At 42.0% G+C, this 19,337-nt stretch overlaps 1 protein-coding gene across 3 annotated transcripts in view; it reads right to left on the bottom strand.

The window, feature by feature from the left end:
* LOC306816718 (kinesin-like protein KIF2A) overlaps positions 1–19,337 on the bottom strand; it is a 142,466-nt gene that overhangs the window by 41,442 nt on the left and 81,687 nt on the right. For all 3 annotated transcript variants that reach the window (XM_079333149.1, XM_079333150.1, XM_079333151.1), the window contains exons 7-9: positions 12,000–12,095; positions 6,853–6,907; positions 3,600–3,762 (exon numbers count right to left, since the gene is read on the bottom strand). In XM_079333149.1, coding sequence (XP_079189275.1) covers positions 3,600–3,762; positions 6,853–6,907; positions 12,000–12,095 — 314 coding nt within the window. The remainder of the gene's footprint in view (positions 1–3,599; positions 3,763–6,852; positions 6,908–11,999; positions 12,096–19,337) is intronic.

Genomic DNA, 19,337 nt, shown 5'->3' on the forward strand with positions numbered 1-19,337 from the left:
AATCAGCTTCCAAGCTTAAGTTTAGAAGACAAGTGGTCAAAAACACACTGCATGTCTTAATATTTTGGGAACATAGTTATGCTGAGGCAAGGCTCAAGAAAATGTTTACCCAGGCTCATCAGAATGGAAAAATCCAGTTATCCCTTAAGCATTATTTGATGTGTCAAAAATATTTTCCAAGATTTTTTTTTTCTATTTTAGATAATTAAATTTACTTAAATGCAGCTATTGCTCCTAATACAGCTTCTTATCACCATTACTTCATGAAAATCTCCAAAAGCAAAAGGTAACCTTATGGTGGTTACCTCCACCAGGTGATGGAGGAAAGACTCTAAACTTTTTCCAGGTGTTTAGAAATAAAGTATGTTTAGTGACAGAAACAAGAATGATTGTTAACAGAAACACTGAGGTGTTACAACCTCCTTTCATTCCACTTTGAAACAAACACATCACTTAGAAAAATAATATGGGTAAGATTAAGGCATTTAGCAACCAAGGGTTATGCAAAAATGTAAGTTTAACGGAATCATCAGTTTTCATCAAAAATGTACCAGATGATTCCTCATCAGCTATAGTCTTTCTTTTTTGCATCCTCCAATTATATACCTTTTTTTTTCTGTTCTCGAGAGGATATTCCCAATCAGTTTCAGGAAACCTATCCACCTAAGCACATTCCATTATCTCTGCTTAATTGTGTTTGAATTTATTTATTTTGCTGATTTATAAAAAGCTGACTTAATTATATGTATTTTAAAATAAGGCTAAATACAAACATGTCTAGAAAATTTTTGTAAAGCATTATACAACTCCAAATGGTATCATGTCAAAACAAACTTTCCTTCTAGTAGAACCTTTATTTGCAATCTTGACCTTCAGAAATATAAACTCTGATTCTCTTTTAAAATTCAAAAGGCATTTAAGTTTTTTAATACTAAAAAAAACCTTGCAACTCAGTGTTGCAGCCCATGGAATCAAAAATACTTAAAATACAGCTTAAGTAAAGTAATAAGAAAATAGAGAGTAGTACATTTCTTCTGAACATTTTTCAGTAGAGAAATATGAGTAATTTTAGCATATTGAAGAAAACTGAAGTAATTTGTCATACTTCCCCCCCCCATTGTGACCCATGATACCCATCTTCTTCACAATTGTGTTAATACAGGAGGCCTTGAAGTAATTATCCTTCATGTAATAATCATTATTGTGCCATATGAGGGAGGAAAAAAAAAGCCTGTACTGCTATACAGGCTAGAGATTTATTGTTTTAGTATGAATACAAGCATCTTTCAATATTTTACCATATTACTATTAATTTATGATGTAAGAAATTAAAATTTTCCTGAAGAAACTCAGTACAAAAACATAACAACATTGTATGTCAAAAACCTCCCTCATTTAAACACTATGCTCACAAAGACAACATGAAGGAGGGAGATTACAGGAACTGATTGTTAATGGGTGTTGGGGGTTGAGTGTTTTTTCTATTACTGTGTCAATTGAAAGAATTTTTCCCATTATCATGCCAATGGAGCTGGCCGGGCTACACCCAGGATATCTGATGAGTCCAGACAAAAGGGGTGGGTGGGAATGGCTCCCGGAGGGGCCTCTGAGGCTTCCGGGAGGGCACTCGCGTTTCCGGCGAGCTCGGAGGAGGATGCCCGGGATCGTCAGCCTACGCGGCCGAGCACAGGAGAGCCAGACCCTCTGTGATCACCTGTCCTGCATCTGCCCCGTTCCAGCCTCCTGCCTCTGCGGACACAGCTGATCACCCAGACACACACGGTGAGTGAGGAGCCGCCGCTCCAGCCTGTTCCCACCCGGGACCGGCGTGGCCGCTGCCTCCCCTCCCCCCCCCTCCTTCCTGCCTCCGTTCCCACCTGCCCTTCAGCAGATCCGGGCTGTGGACTAAGCACAGAAACAGCATGCTTGCATCTAAAGGGACTGACACCAAGTTATCTATTTCGTTCTGTTAGCAATATATTAGCTGTTATTGTTTTCTGTTTTTACAGTTAGATATATTAGTAAAAGAGCTGTTATTCCCACCCCCTTATCTCTGCCTCAGAGTTCTTGATTCAAACAATTATAATACTTGGGGGGAGGGAGTCTCTATTCCAAAGGGAAACTTCTGCCCTTACTGGCAGACACCTGTCCTTTCAAACCAGGACCATGGGGAGGAAAAATATTGCAAGAGGCTGTAAAGAAAAGGCTAGACAGAAAAGCAAAACTTGAGACAAAGGAAGGATATGGGGTGTAGGCCCCTTTGACCCCTTCTGAGAAATGTCTCAAACACTCATAATGAAGCAACTGGAAACAGCTAGGTGTTCCATGATATACGCCATGAGATATGTGTCCAAGGGTTTTCCATAGGTATGATGGCCTGCTAATGGGGTAACAAGTTATGAGGTAAAGGCTCTCTCTCTCCTCCAGCATCCAGTGTTGTTTCACTGCATCTCTAGCCAAGTATTCTTGAATCTGAGTCACTTTCCTCCCCCTCTTGTGTTGGAAAGTCCTAAGGGATACTGACTCTACCCAATAAGTGGGCAGGGAAAGTCAGGAAGAGGCCTCTCAGCTATAAGCTGGGAGAAGTTCAAGCAGTTCCAAGACAACCGATGTCTGGGAAAGGCCAAAGCTCACCTGCTCCTGTATGTGAAGATGTTATCTCTGTGTTACAGAGGCACAACTCACCAGCTAGATTGCTCTCCCACAGCTCTTTACTATCAAGAAAGTAAAGATGCTACCAGTAGACAATCATTAGAGAAACAAATTTCCAAGGGCACAGCTATGTTGTTTAGAAGTTTTTTTCATTAGTGTAAACTAACAGACTAAAGTTTTTACTTTTGCTACACTTCTCCTTTTACTTCTATCAAGCATAAGACACAAGTTTTCATTTTCAAGGCCTTTTAATAATTCTCTTATTCACTGACAGGATGTTAGCATCTAACATCAATCAGGATGTGATGCCAACTTTGACTTTCTAATTGTTGGATTAAAATCAAGAATTAAGATAATTCTCTGGCCCTACTCCTTAAGGCTATGGGAAGCACTTTCTAAACATAAGGAAAATTATCTTAATCAAATTCCTTTCTAATACCAATATTCTTTGTAAAAATATTCACAATATTTAGACTATGTAACAAGATTATGACCTGTTATGGTGTCTAACCTTGCCTGCTTCTGTATCTAATTCATTTAACAACTTGTGCAAGATAAACAGCTACTTCTAAACAAGTTTTTTAAAGTGTTATGTGCATTATTCTGTTTCAACTGCAGAAGTAAAACAGAAGAATAAAGGACAAAATGAAGATCCAAATACCATGGGATATCTCTCTCTGTGATCTTTCCCCACCGTCTCCTGATTTGGTTGCCTCCTGAGGAGGCAATACACACTAGAGCCTGGAAAAGTCTTGGAGGAGAACTGAGAGCAAAATTCAGGATAAACAGAGCTAAACCAAAAGTAAACAGGCAAAAGAATGGAGTTAGCAACATAAATATCTGATAACAGAGAGAATATAGAAGTCCATGACCAAGGTAAGCCCACAGTTATTGACATCAAAGATACATGAGAAAAAATATTCCCAAAAACCCCCATATACACATACCTGTAAACCATTTCATTAGGAGCCATGTCATCAAAGGCATAATCAAAACGAAAAGTTTGGTTTTCTAGGTACCTTGTTAAATCCACCTTTTGTTTTGGTTCATGTACCATCACAACATCTTTACTAGGAATTGTTATTACATCAAGGTCTTTCATTAAAGTTTCTATAAAATAAATGAAATATATATATTTAAGTAGCAACACATCACTATTTTTTACATATTTTCATTGTTTACAGTCTTATAATGTCTCAGATAACACAGCTCTTCCAAGTAGCAACACTGCAATGGACTTGGGCTTCTGATACCTAGAGAGTAATCTGCTAAGTAAGAGATTTAATTTTTGAAGTCTAGTTGTCCTGTCTTAACAGGTGCTAGAAGGTAAAGAAAGGTTGTACAAAGTTGATTGGAAAAACTAAGATAATTAATGATAGCACTATCATTATAGCTTCATTTTAAAATTCTGTCTTTTTATTTTTCCTAAATCCCAAAAGTTATAGTCATATCTTCACAACTTTCAAAAAGAAAACAAATTGTTTTAATTCTACATAGTTTCATTTTTGTATTCCTCCTGGAATATCAAGTCTTTAATATAGAATTTCTCTAAAGTAAAATGTTTTCTTTAAATTATCTTGTAAGCAGAAAAAGCTGAACATGCTAAAGATGTTTCCTATCACTAGGAATAAACAAAAGCCATCTAGATGCAATTTTAGTAGTGAGTCCTCAGGTTATAATTGTTAGATAGCACTACAATTTATTGCTAAATGTTGTATGATATATGACTCAGCAAAATAGAGAACCCAGCGATCCATGAGATGCACAAAAATAATGATCCTTTCTGTGTACAGTCAGGATCACCAAAGTGTCCTACTTGCATTTCTATGTTAAATTTCTTAAGGTATGCAGTTCAAGAATTTGATGTAGCTTTATACAATCAGACATCTTTTAATCAGTTAAAATACTGATTAAATAGCACAATCATTACTATTGCATGACATTATACACCAACAGAAATATGCATACAAGTCACTATATATTCAATTTTTCAACTGTACTGCAATAAAATGAAATGCAATTATTCTTCAGCAATCACAATGAATAAATAAGAAATAATGGTGAAAAGATCTATATAAAGGTAATTTTTTTCAGAAAAAAACTTTAATAAAGCAGTCAAAAGCTGTTTTTTCTTAAACAACTGTTTTAAATATATGTCACTGAAATAAAATCTTAAAAATGTCTGTCTGAATGCCTACATCCTGCAAAGTCAATCCACAAAATCATTGGTGCTGAGAACACCTAAATATTTTGGTGATATTTCTGTGTTTGTGAGACTACCAGAAATTGATTTACACACTTGATTTCTAGTAAGTTACTTGAACATCCTACAGCATTTCAATATACAGAACATGAAAGGGGAAAGATAATATTTTTGACATGTTATTTCAATAATAAAGGAAAAACTATTTATATTTTTCTCTTCAGGGTATTATACACTAACATCTTATATTTCTTTATATAATTTTAAAATGCAGCAAGAGAAATGTTGTTTCTTATGAACTTTCAAAATTAAAGTGAATGTTCCCAGAATAATGCATTATGTGGGTACACAATTATATCTATGGCTCCTCCCCAGCATAGATTATTTCAATAATACCTTTTCATTATAGCTTTTTCATAAAAATACAAAATAACTTTAGTGCGAACCTAATTTTTACTTAGACACTCATCTTCCTACCAACAACTCAGAACTATTTTTAATAGTTCCAAACCACTAATATCCAAGAATCAAGTCCCACTTCTGCAGCCTAATTTATGCCTCATACCAACTTGCTGTCAATTATTGTATTTTCACTTTCTCCACCTTCAGTGCAGGTTGAAGGTAAAATTCCCCCCAATATATAATATTTCTTAGTTATATTTTATTAAAGATAGCCTCCAATGCTAAAACAGAAATTAAACTTTTACCAGACTTGTATATTGAATGCCCTTATGACATAAATTGTGAAAAATAGTTCAATCAGTTTTTGAGATTATGCATTCCATTCAGATAGATAAATTAAAAAATACAGGGAATAGGAAAATACTAAAAGTAATAAACAAAAAAAAGGAGGGGAAGCAGCAACATGGAGGGGAAAAAAAGACAAAAGAAAACTAACTATATACTAACATCAATATATGTTTTCCCTTTCCTATATAATTCTCCCATGTTCCTCTGGATATCCTCCAGATAACTCTCAATGTGTAGTTGACTGTACAAAAATAATAAATGCATCCCATGTTGTTTCAGAGTGATATTCTTTGAGTCCTTAAGCTAAAAAAAAAGAGAAGAAGCATCTTTCAAAATGAAAATCAGCTTACTTTAGTGTTGGATTCACATAGGCTTCAATCCAGACGCATTTGCTATTCTTAATTTCCCATAAAGATAAAGAACTTTATAATAGAAAGATTGGGATTTACCTGGAGTTAAAAACTTAAATGTTTGGGGTTTTTTTTGTTTGTTCTTTTTTTTTGGGGGGGGGGGGGGGGGGGGGGGGGGGGGGGGTGGATTAGGACTCCAGTCTGATCACCAGGCAGTAAGAAAAAAAGTTGTAAAGCAAATCATGCACGAAAATAAGTCATTAAGGAGTGATTCCAGTACCTAAAAATAATTTAGTGCCATTTCATACGCCCTAAGGTATCCTGCCCAGCCCTGAGCAGCAATTCCAGGAGGTACATGTCTCCAGTTTCTCTATAACCTGCTAGCCCTGCAAGGATATCTTGGACACCCTTGAGCACCTTACATGTCAGAAGACACCAACATTCAGGCACCTGAATTGTAACCCTGATATATGATTCAAGACTTGAAAGTAAAAATGTACATGTATAACAAAAAAGTGTAGGAAAGTTTACATTGAGTAGCTTAGCTCACTGATCAGGAGATCACTTTAAGAAAGTTTAAAAGAATGGTGATCCAAACCCAATATAAAAATACTGACGAAATTACAGTACAATTAATTCCTAGATCAATTAAATGCATCCTAGATTACCTTGGAAAATAATTACACTCCATAAAACGGTGACAGTTAAACTACTTTTATCCCCGTCTTTATTCAGATTATGATAAGTTTATAAATTTTTTGATACCTCACACATATTGTCCAGTATAAGAGAGTTTTGCCTTTGATCATTATTTCTAGATCTCTTTAATATAAGTAATATTACTATCAGAAGCAGCTTTTCAAAGAAAAAATTTTGCAAAATCTTAAATGGCCATACCTTTTTTATTGAGTGGTCGTTTTCGTACACAAACACATATCCTGTGCTCATCAATCTACAAAGGAAACAATCTTTCAGTGAAATATACCCCAATTCCAGTTATACAGTATTTTACTTCTGTTCTTGAATAACAATATTATTTAAACAAATATAAATTTACAAGACAGTGAATCATCTGAATGTATAAAAGCCCCTTATGTCTGCACAGTAAACTAGAACCCAAAAGGGAGAACCATACATTAATAAAACTCCCTGCTAACAGTGATCTGATCCTGCAGAGTACCAGGTATGTCTTGGAACACAGCAAGCAAATCCAGGTGTAACAGGGTAGATATGCTATTGACAGAAATTGTCACAATATCTTTGATCATGCCCAGGTAGAATTCTCAGTATTGAAGGGTACAGAAGAGGTAAAAAGCAGAATCAGGACCCTAAACCTCAGAAAGGCAAACTTTCAGTGCTAGTGTTATAGATAAAAATGAGATCAAGCCGAATTAAATATGATTAAAATAAGCGATATTTATTTTGAGACCGAAATACGGTCCTCGATAGCCACTATCAAAAAAGGGGTAGCGCCGAGCCCGGGATCAGCGCCAGGTTAACACACAATGATCCGAACTCTACCGCTCCGCATCCCCAAATGTTCACAAAAACGCTTTGGTTAGCCCAGTTTTTTATACAGATTTTCCTTGCCCAGAGCGGAGGTCTTTGTCTTCTTTCGTCGTTCCGCATATTCATGTAGTTTTCTTTCACTGGGTTGGGCTGGACAAAACTATATTTTGGGAGACGATGAGTTTTGATGAAGGCAGGTCCAGGTTTTACAAGAAGGTGGAATTGAGATGTAACTTGCAGATTTTGGTTTACTGGAAACGAGCATTCAGATGTATTTTTCTTGATGGCTCTGATTACCTTAATTGTGGGTGCTTACCGGGCTCTTATCTTTTGGGTGTTCCCTGGACAAAGCCATCTCCACCACGGCTACGTCTATTTTCTTGCTAACCCTAGCTCTTCCGCTTTTGTTGGCAGCTACAGTGTTGCGATTAAGCAATCCCTGTTCCTCCCTTTGCAGCTCCGGTTTTCAAGCTTTTATTATTTTATTCATACAGACATTGCTCATTCCACATTAATTTACAACTTTACACGAATTACATTATATCATATATCACACTAGTGTATGGGATCCCTTGGGAAACTGTTCTCAGAAGTAAAGGAGAAAATGAGAGCTGGGAGATATTTAAAAGACATTTTTTTCATAGGGTGCGAGAGTTCTCAATCCCACCATGCAAGAAGTTAGGCAGGGGATGCAGGAGGCCAACTTGGCTAGGTCAAGACCTCTTAGCCAAACTAAAACACAAAACTAAAATGGATATGCAGTGGAGGCAGAGAGACATCCTGGGGAGATTAGAGGGATATGGCCTGGGATTGCATGGAGGGGATCAATAAAACTAAGGCACAGCTGGAGTTCAACTTGGCTATGGACATGAAAAATAAAAAGAAGGGTTTCTTCATTCACATAGGACAAGAAAGTGTAAGGGAAATGAATCCACAAACACCAGAGGTTTATGTCCAAAAAGGAGACAGAGGAGTCCTTTTTGCTTTATTCGAATAAAGGGAGAGGCCATGGGGCATTCCCCTGGGATCTCTCGAATTTTTGGAGGACGCAGCCTCCCTTTTTATCCTAATTTCCCGTCCGCTTTTCCCTCTCTCTTTCCCCATTGGCTGAGGTACTCGAGAGGCACAGACTTCCCGGAACGCCTGACACCTGACATTCCCCTCTAATGTATAACCCTCCCTTTTAATTTTTAATTCTTGTAGAATTCAGTTTTCCCCCTCCCCGTTGCTTCTTTCATCTTCTGTTACCCAATTTTATTTACCAGCAAACCTACAGTTTGTTTGTAAAGGCAAATCTCTTTTTCCATTCAGTGTAATCCCTCCCATTGTTTCTTTTATCTCTAGGTGCTAACTTTACCTACCAACAGATCTACAATTTGTTTGTAAAGACAAATGTAACATTCCTCTCAAAAGGAAGATGAAACAAACTGTATACCCCCACCCCCCAAAAGAGCAAAACAGAAAAGCTGGCTACTTGAGCCATGGAGAAAGTTTAGGTACTCAATGAGGTTTTTGCCTTGGTCTTAAGTGCCAAGTGCTCCAGTCACATTGCCCAACTCACAGAATCCAAAGGCAGGGACTGAGAAAATTAAACCCCACCCACCGTAGATCAGGTATGAGACCATCTAAGAAACCTGAAGGTGCGCAGTTCCCTGGGACCTGATGAGATACAGCCACAGGTCCTGAGGGAACTGGCTGAGGAAGTGGTGCTGGAGGTTAGGATTTTTTTTTTTCTTTCCCTTAGGGAATTTTTCTCCCATTTGTTGCTAAGAGGCAATAACTACCGATACTTAAGAGAACAAAAGACGTGGCTGGGAGGAGGAGTAGGGTGCAGCTGGCTACTCTCTTACCTGGGGGGGTTTTCTCTTGGGAAGGGCAGAGATACCACGAGGTTTTGGCCGGAGGGTGAGGGGCTGGGCTCAGCTCCTTTGGCTCTCTCGCTCACGGCATCGGAGAACAGTCGAGCTGTAGCTTGCCGCGGAGAGAATCCACTGCCACCGCGGAGCCCAGCCCTCTACTGCTTCTTCCTTACTGTTGATGAGCCTTTGCTCGTAAGAGCAGCCGATGCACTGGGACTTTATTAACACCCGATCTGACTGGAAAGGACCCTCACCGTCTACGTGGGTGCCTCAGGGGAAAACCCGGGCCCCCGGGCCCCTCCCCCTTTGCAGGAGCCTCTCCCAGCTCGTTCTTCGTTACAGTGTAAGCAGCACCCTGTGTCTGCTGGGACACCCCACGGCTCCTGCTACAGCTGCAGAGTTTTTGTTACATTTTGTTTGCAATTCCAGAGTCTACTCATGCCTGCTGTTCCAGCTTGCTGCTTCCGAGGTTCCTGATACAGCTCATTTCACTATCTGGAGTGGCAGCGGGACTGTCTGTCCCCCACGACGTGAGCTTGTAGAAGAAACCCTTTTCCACCTCTTCTGCCAGCTGCGTCCGCCATTACCAGGTGAGAGAGAGGCAGCTGAGCTCGTGCCACAGCGCCCCCTGCACCCGCGGGGGAATCATCGCATCTGCTCTGCTCAGCCGGGAGACAACAGCCCCCTGCCGGCTTTGACCGTATCTGCACCGAAGGGGAAGGTGCTTGACGGCCAAGAGAAGGCTGTTACTGGGTTTCTGGTTTTTTTTTGTTGTTGCTGACATAGTCGTTGTTTGTTTTCCTTGTTATACATAAATATACTAGTAAAGAACTGTAATTCCTTTTTCCATATATTTGCTTGAAAGCCCCTTAATTTCAAAGTTATAATAATTCAGCAGGAAAGGGGTCATATTTTCCATTCCAAGGAAGGTTCCTGCCTTCTTTGGCAGACACCTGTCTTTCAAACTATGACAAGTGGCTTAGCCACTATCCATCATATTTGAGAAATCATGGCAATCTGGTGAAGTTCCCACAACTGGAAAATGGGAAACATAACCCCAATGTTCAAAAAGGGAAATAAGGAAGACCAGAGAACTACAGACCAATCAGTGTCACCTCAGTGCCCTGCCAAGGCAGGGTCACCCAGAGCAAGTTACACAGGAACATGTTCAGGTGGGCTTTGAATGTCTCCAGAGGGAAACTCCATGCCCTCCCTGGGCAGCCTGTTCCAGTACTCTGCCACCCTTACTGTGTAAAAGTTCTTCATGATGAGGTAAAACTTCTGCATTTTAGTTTATGGCCATTGTTCCTCATCCTGTCACTGGGCATCACTGAAAAGAGTCTGGCGCCTTTCTCTTGACAATTGCCTTTTGAGATATTTATATGCATTATAAACATTATATACACTCAGTCTTCTCTAAACAGGCCCATCTCCCACACTCTCTCCTTATAAGAGAGATGCTCCACTTTCCTCATCATCTTTGTGGCCTCCACTGGACCCTGTGCCTGACAAACTTGGTGGCCTCTACAATAGGGTTACAACATTGGTGGATGAGGAAAGAGCAACTATTGTCATCTACCTGGACTAGTATAAAGCATTTGACACTATCCTGCACTACATTGTAGTCTCTAAACTGGAGAGACATGGATTTGACAGATGGACCACTTGGTGGATAAGGAATTGCCTGGGCAGTTGCACTCAAAGAGTTACAGTCAATGGCTCAATGTCCAAGTGGAGGCCAGTGATGAGTCGTGTTCCTCAGGGGTTGGTATTGGGACCAGTGCTGCTTAACATCTTTGTTGGTGACATGGACAGTGGGATTGAGTGCGCCCTCAGCAATTTTGCTGACAACATCAAGCTGTGTGGTATGGTTGACATGCTGGAGGAAAGGAATATCATCCAGAGGGACCTGGACAGGCTTTAGAGTTGGGCCCATGTGAAGTTCATGAAGTCCAACAAGGCCAAGTGCAAGGTCCTGCACCTGGGTTAGGGCAATCCCAAACATGGATACTGGCTGGGCAACGAGTAGATTGAGAGCAGGCCTGTCAAGAAGGACTTGGAAGTATTGTTGGATGAGAAACGGAATATGAGCTGGCAATGTGTGCTCACAGCCCAGAAGGTAAATTACATTCTAGACTGCATCAAAAGCAGTGTGACCAGCAGGTCGAAAGAGGTCATTCTCCCCTTCTACTCTGCTCTTGTCAGACCCCACCTGGAGTACTGCGTCCAGCTCTGGAGCTTCCAGCATAAGGACGTGGACCTGTTGGAGTGAGTCCAGAGGAGGCCATGAAGATGATTGGGGGCTGGAGCACCTCTGCTATGGAGACAGGCTGGGAGAGATGAGGGTATTCAGTCTGGAGAAGAGATGGCTCTAGGGAAACCTTATAGCACCCTTCCAGTACCTAAAAGGGGCCCACAGGAAAGATGGGGAGGGACTCTTTAGCAGGGAGTATAGTGATGAGGGGGAATGGTTTTAAACTAAAATAGGAGAGATTTATATTAGATGTTAGGAAGAAATTCTTTACTGTGAGAGTGGAGAGACACAGATTGCCCAGAGAACTTGTGGATGCTCCCTCTGTGGAAGTATTCGAGGCCAGGTACATACATCAAAAAAATTGGAGACAAAGAGCCAAATTCAGAAGGATAAAAAAATTCCCACATGACTTGGGTACTTACAGGATCTGCAGTTGTCAGTGGTCTATAATTCAAACTTCCCCTGAAATCTCTTATCATACACATAATTTCATAATTTGGGTTTGTAGCATCAACATCCTAGGGAAATAAGCAACAGAATTTCTAATATACTTTTTACCTGAAATGAACAAATTTCAATAACTTCTAAATTTCTTTGTAAAAAAAATACACATTAACTGAAATGTTAATTTTTCTCCAAAACACCATAAATGTCTGAACTACAAGTTTAATGCCTTTTTCTATTCTGATGTAGCTAATTTACTGGTCATAAAGCAAAACAATTATATACCTTCTATTTCATATTTCTGGTTGGCATGTATTAGAAAATACTTTTGAATTGAGGAGTCATTAAAATTCTACTCAACAAAGAAATGACTACTGCTTTTTGCAAGAATCTTCACATTAAAGAAACACAGGTGAACAATTGCACAACAGATAACATATACAATTAATGCTTCTTAATCTGAGATAAATTGGTCCGACAGGCAAATGGATACAGGTACAAAACACACTGCCAAGTACAGTGCAGGTGCCCCAGCCACTCTAAACATAATCCTGCTGCATCCAAGTTGGTTAAAGGAGGTTGATCCTATTTGCTGGTCCTGAGTTAGCTCCTACAGTTACTTGGATGATCTGGAAACTGTTTTAACACTCCTAGATTCCCCCCCGGCAAAAAAAAAAAAAAAAAAAAAAAAAAAAAGCAGACACGATCCAAATGATACACAGAAGACTATGTTCAGGCACACAAGATCTCCTGCCCCTAAACCTGGAAACATGAGCATCTGAGTGAATGGACATATAAGAGGCCATGCATAGAGCCTCTCTAAACCTTGCAAAGCCTGAGCTACTGAGCCTACTGTGGGCTGTGCTGGTTGACTGCAGAATCACTCAAATGTTCTTCCTGTCAGTTCTCCCTGAAGCTATCAGTTTTTACCCCATTTCAGAACATGCTGCTGATGCCATACGTAGCCAGCTCTGGTGCTCAGACCTTATTAAACTTTGCATGGCTTCCCACAAATGAGCTAAAACTCCTTCTGGATTATATCTGATGATAGGCAGTCTCAGAAAATACTGCGTTGAGGTTAACAAGCTGAAATGGAGCCAGCTCATGTCTTTACACCTGTAACACAGGTAATCCACAATTCAGACAAACTGTGACCTGATAATCAGAAGGTGACTGTACCTTTAAGTTGTTCACACTGACTACAGTGAACTAAAAACTACTTATAGTAAGTCAATAATAAATGTATTCCTGCTGAAACATTTCCTTCTAATGTTGCAGTTTGTGTTTGTGTTACCCCAGCTTTCAGTTTCATAATCTGAGTTCTCTGATAATGGTTGCTTTCAAAGCCCTCCCTATGTTGTTCCAAGTTGGTTTCTCCCTAAGTTGTATCTACCCTTGATGTAAACCACTCCCCTTTCTCCTCTCCTTCACTCTCATTGGAACTGGCTCTGTCAACTACTCCCCTTACTCCTCCCCTAGGGTTATCCCATTGGCTGGCTGCTTGTACCCGTCCACTGGTTTTGCCCTATATATAAGCCACTGCAGAGCTGCTCTCTTTCGCTTCTGAATCTCTGGATTAAAAGGCCTTCTGGAATATCAGGCGAAGAGCATCTGTTGGCTCTTTTACTTTTCTCCCTGATGCTGGTAAAGCTAATCCTACTGTAGAGATGCAGCTCGGAAGTTCAGCTCCTGGTGAAATTATCTTGGAGTTGTTTTACACACCTTGGTGTGGCTGTTGGTGTTCTAAAAGAGCTAGCTAAAGACTCCAGTGGTCGTGTCATTCTAACATTGAGAAAGGGGTATTGCTTATTATGGAAAAGATATTTGCCTAATAATCTTCAAACTGTTTAAAGGTCTTGCCCATCAGATGCCAGTGCTTGGCTAATTTTTGATGCATTTCACAACAACAGAATACACAAATAATGGATGAAAAGGGTTGTCACAGAAGTGATAAAAATAAAATTTAAGCTGTAGCACCACATCAAAGAATTTTAACATTTGAAAAATTATTTGCTCCAATTATTTGCTCTTCACACATAAAGCTATAGTAATGCTTTGCATTTGTTTAAATGAATGGAAATTAGAGAACAAGAATTCAAAATAAGTGCTTTTAGGTCAACTTAGGAACATCATTAAACTATGAAGTAAATTGCCTGAATTGATGATGGTATTTCTCATGTCACTAGCAGATTCATAGTTGTATTGGGTTTGCATGGCCAGGTTTCAGGTAGAGGAAGGGCTACAGAGGTTGCTTATGTGAGAAGCTGCAAGAAGCTTCCCCTACGTCCAATTGAGCCAATGCCAGCCAGCTCCAAGATGGACTTGCCACCAGCACTGGCTGAACCCATCAGCGATGGTGGTAATGCCTCTGTAATAATGTATTTAAAAAGTGGAAAAAATTATTGTGTGGAAGTACTTGAGGCCAGAGAAGAGCAGAGTGAGAATATGCGAGAACAACTCTGCAGACACCAAGGTCAAGGGAGAAGGAGGGGGAGGACGGGCTCCAGGTACCAGAGCTGATTCTCCTGCAGCCTGTGATGAAGACCATGGTGAGGCATCTGTGCCCCTGCCGCCCATGGAGGTCCATGGGGAGCAGAGGTCCACCTACAGTCCATGGAGAAGACCCACTATGGAGCAGGTGGATGCCCAAAGGAGGCTGTGACCCTGTCTGAAGTCCACGTTGGAGTCAGCTGGCAGGACCTGTGGCCCTGTGGAGAGAGAACCCATGCTGCAGCAGGTTTGTTGACAGGACTTGTGACCCTGTGGGGGATGAATGCTGGAGCATCCTGTTCCTGAAGAACTGCACCCTGTGGAAAGGGACTCACATTGGAGCAGTTTGTGAAGGACTGTAGCCTGTGGGAAGGACTTAAGTCGGAGAAGTTTGAGGAGGACTGTCTCCCATAGGAGGGACCCCACGCTGGAGAAGGGGAAGGAGTCCTGTCCCTGAGAAGGAAGCAAAAGCAGAAACAACATGTGATGAACTGACAGGGAACCCTGGTAACAGAGGACACAGAGAAGACAGAGGTACTGAATGCCTTTTTTTGCATCAATCTTCGCCAATAAGACCAGCCCTCAGGGATCTCTGACCTGGGAGACCAGGGTAAAGGAATGGTGGGAGGAAGACATTCCCTTGGTCAAGGAGGATTAGGTCAGACAACACCTAAGCAAACTGGACATCCAAAAGTCTGTGGGCCCTTAGGGGATGCATCCAGAAGTGCTGAAAGCACTGATGGACATCATAGGGAGGCCACTCATGATCATCTGTGAAAGGTTGTAGAGATCAGGAGAGGTGCCTGAGGACTCGAAGAAAGCAAATGTCACCCTGGTCTTTAAAAAGGGCAAGGAGAGCCATTCCGCAAGGAGGGGTGGAACTTCCTTTGCCTGCTGAGTCATTGAGGAACAAGGGGTGGAGCTTCCTTGGTTGCTGAGTGGCTGATTATAAGAGGCCTCTGCGGAGCGTGGCGAACAGGAATGGGCAAACAGGAACGGGCAAACAGGAGCTGGGCAAACAGGGGCTGGGGCGTGGACACTGCAGTTTGCGCAGCAGTTTGCGCAGGCAGGGCAAGCAGGCAGGGTTGCAAGTTTTCTTGCTAGTAAGGCGTCCTCTATGTTGTTTATTGGTGTTTTTTGCTGGCTGCTTGCATTTGAGGTTTCTGTTAGTAATGGTTTCTACACGGTCGAAAACTGTGGTTGGTGTAAGTGTATGGGACCAAGTGAAGCCCTCCAAAAAAGATGCATCTGTACAGACCCATTCCTGCCCAGAGTGTTTGAGCTTATCGGTCGAGTCAGGGGGTGTAGTGGAGGAGGCCTGCCTGTGTTGTGAACAGGAGAATGACCTCATTTCACTAGTGGCTGAGCTTAGAGAGGAAGTTGAAAGATTAAGAAGTATCAGGGAAAGGGAAATAGATTGGTGAAGGTCAGCCCCTCCATCTTTCAGGGAGGCCTCTGACCGAGAGTCTGAGGACTCATATGCCTCCCACTCTCAGGCAATGGAAGGGCACCCAGTAAATGAAGGGGAGTGGAAATGGGTCCCCACTTGGGGAGGTAATAATAAAAACCCCTCCCCATCCTCCAGCCAGGTGCCGCTTCAGAATAAGTATGAGGCCCTGGATCTAGAGAGCCAGCCAGATGATTTAGATGATTTAGAAGAAAATTGTCTCCCCAGTGAGCCTCCCAATTATGATTCATCTGTAGGAAGGATCACCACCTCTAACACCAAGAAGAAAAGAAGGGTAATTGTAGTAGGTGACTCTCTTCTGAGGGGAACTGATGGCCCCATATGTTGACCGGACCCATCCCACAGGGAAGTCTGCTGCCTCCCTGGGGTCTGGGTACAAAATATCACTGAGAGACTTCCTGAGGTGATTCAGCCCTCTGATTATTACCCACTGCTGATGCTCCAGTCTGGCAGTGATGAGATTGAAAAGAGGAGTGTCAAAGTGATTAAAAGGGAGTTTAGGGCACTGGGTCAAGTAGTTGATAGGACAGGTGCATAGGTAGTGTTCTGCTCAGTCCCTTTGGTGGCAGAGAAAAATGATGAAAGAAATAGGAGAACTCACATCATTAACAAATGGCTCAAGGGTTGGTGTGATCGGCAAAATTTCGGATTCTATGATCATGGGGCAACTTTTACAGCACCTGCTCTGCTGGAACCGGATGGGATACATGTCTCTGTTAAGGGCAGAAGGTTTTTAGCTCATAAACTGGCAGACCTTGTTGAGAGGGCTTTAAACTAGGTCTGAAGGGGGAAGGGGATGCATCTGGCCAGTCTGGAAGCAGGCCCAAGGGCAGTAAGACTGTGTTAGGGGAGAAATCAGTGGCCCAGCTGAGGTGCATGTATACCAATGCATACAGCATGGGTAACACACAGGAAGAGCTGGAGGCCATGGTGCAACAGCAGAGCTATGATATAGTTGCCATCACAGAAACATGATGGGATGACTCGCATAGTTGGAGCACTGCATTGGATGGCTACAAACTCTTCAGAAGAGACAGAAAAGGGAGAAGAGGTGGAGGGGTGGCCCTTTATTTTAGGGAGGTTTTGGATGTCATAGGTATTGAAACTAATGATGGTGAAGTTGAGTCCCTATGGGTAAGAATTAAGGGGAAGGCCAACAAGGCTGACATCCTACTGGGAGTCTGCTATCGGCCACCCAACCAGGATGAAGAGATGGACAACTTATTCTATAAGCAACTGAACAATGTTTCAGGATCATCAGCCCTTGTTCTTGTATGTTGTAATGAGGTAAATGGAATGAGTCAGCATACCTCTGTCCATCTCTTCCGGCTGGTCCCCGGTTCCCTGTCCTTCTTCCTGCTCTGTGACCTTCCCCTGTGACCTTGTAGCCCACCTAGAGTTCCGGTATTCTGAACCTAGACCCCCCGTGTCCTTGCCCCATTGGCTGCCAGCCAAAGCCACTCCCACTCCCCTCTCCTGAATTCCCCATTTCCCGGAGAGAATCTCCCTCTTTCCTGCCACACCATCGTCATGGAATAAACCTGAGACCTGAAAGAGCCTCTTTTGTATCCTTTCTAATCCATGCAGATACTTTGTCTGATCTTAAGTAATTAGGAAAGACACAAAGTATCGTTGCACTTGTAAGCGACTTCAACCTACCAGACATCTGCTGGGAACTTAATATAGCAGAAAAACGGCAGTCTAGAAAGTTTTTGGAGTGTGTGGAAGATAACTTTTTGTCATAACTAGTGGGAGAGCCCACCAGGGCAGGGACTATGTTAGACCTGTTGTTCACAAATAGAGATGGACTGATGGGTGATGTGGAGGTTGGAGGACACTTGGGTCATAGTGATCATGAAATTATAGAATTCTCAATAATTGGTGAAATAAGGAGGAATATAAATAAGATCTCTATGTTGGACTTCCGGAGGGCAGACTTTGGCTTATTTAAGACACTTATTCAAAGAGTTCCTTGGGAAACAGCCCTTGGAAACAAAGGAGTCCAGGAGAAATGGATGTGCTTCAAAGCAGAGTCCCTGAGGGCACAGGAAGAGACTGTCCCTGTGTGCCGAAAGACGTGTTGACGAGACAAGCGTCCAGTCTGGATAAGCAAGGAGGTTTTGAATGAACTTAGAAATAAAAAAAAGGATGTATCATCTTTTAAAGGAGGGATTGATTTCTCAGGAAATATTTAAGGGAGCTGCTAGGGCATGTAGAAAAAAAAATTAGGGAGGTCAAAGCTCAGTTTGAACTTCACTTGGCAACTACTGTTAAAAATAATAAAAAGAGGTTTTACAAATATATTAATGGCAAAAGGAAGGGTATAACCAACCTCTGTTCCTTATTGGATGAGACAGGCAACCTAGCAACTAAAGACGAGGAAAAGGCAGAAATGCTTAATGCCTTCTTTGCCTCAGTCTTTAGTGGCAAGACAGCTTGTCCTCAAGACCACTGTCCTCAGGGATTGGTAAGTGGTGCCAGGGAGCAGAATGGTCCTCTTGTTATCCAAGAAGAGGCAGTCAGAGAGCTGCTGGGATGCTTGGATATTTATAAATCAATGGGACCAGATGGGATCCATCCCAGGATGATGAGGGAGCTGGCAGATGAGCTTGTGAAGCCGCTCTCCATCATTTATCATGAGTCGTGGCTCACTGATGAGGTTCCAGATGATTGGAAACTGGCCATTGTGACACCCATTTACAAAAATGGTAGGAAGGAGGATCCTGGTAGCTACAGGCCAGTTAGACTGACCTCAGTACCAGGTAAGATAATGGAGCAGTTCATGAGTGCTATCACACAGAACTTACAGGATGGCCAGGGTATCAGACCCAGTCAGCATGGGTTTACAAAGGGTAGGTCATGTCTGACCAACCTGGTCTCCTTCTACGACCAGATGACATGCCTGGTGGATGCAGGAAAGGCTGTGGATGTTGTCTATTTAGACTTCAGCAAGGCCTTTGATACTGTCTCCCACAGCATACTCCTGGAGAAGCTGGCAGTGCCCAGCTTGGACAGCAGCACTCTTCGATGGGTTAGGAACTGGCTGGATGGCCGGGCCCAGAGAGTGGTGGTGAACAGTGCTGCATCCAGCTGGCGGCCAGTCACCAGTAGTGTCCCTCAGGGCTCTGTGCTGGGGCCAGTTCTGTTTAATATTTTTATAGACGATATGGATGAGGGCATCGAGTCCTTCATTAGCAAATTTGCAGACAACACTAAGCTGGGAGCTTGTGTTGATCTATTGGAAGGAAGAAGGGCTCTGCAGAGAGACTAAGATCAGTTAGATAGATGAGCAGAGTCCAACAGCATGAAGTTTAATAAGTCTAAGTGTCGAGTTCTACATTTTGGCCATAAAAATCCC

The sequence above is a fragment of the Erithacus rubecula genome, assembly GCF_903797595.1.
Source record: "Erithacus rubecula genome assembly, contig: SUPER_W_unloc_7, whole genome shotgun sequence".
NCBI classification, from domain to species: domain Eukaryota; kingdom Metazoa; phylum Chordata; class Aves; order Passeriformes; family Muscicapidae; genus Erithacus; species Erithacus rubecula.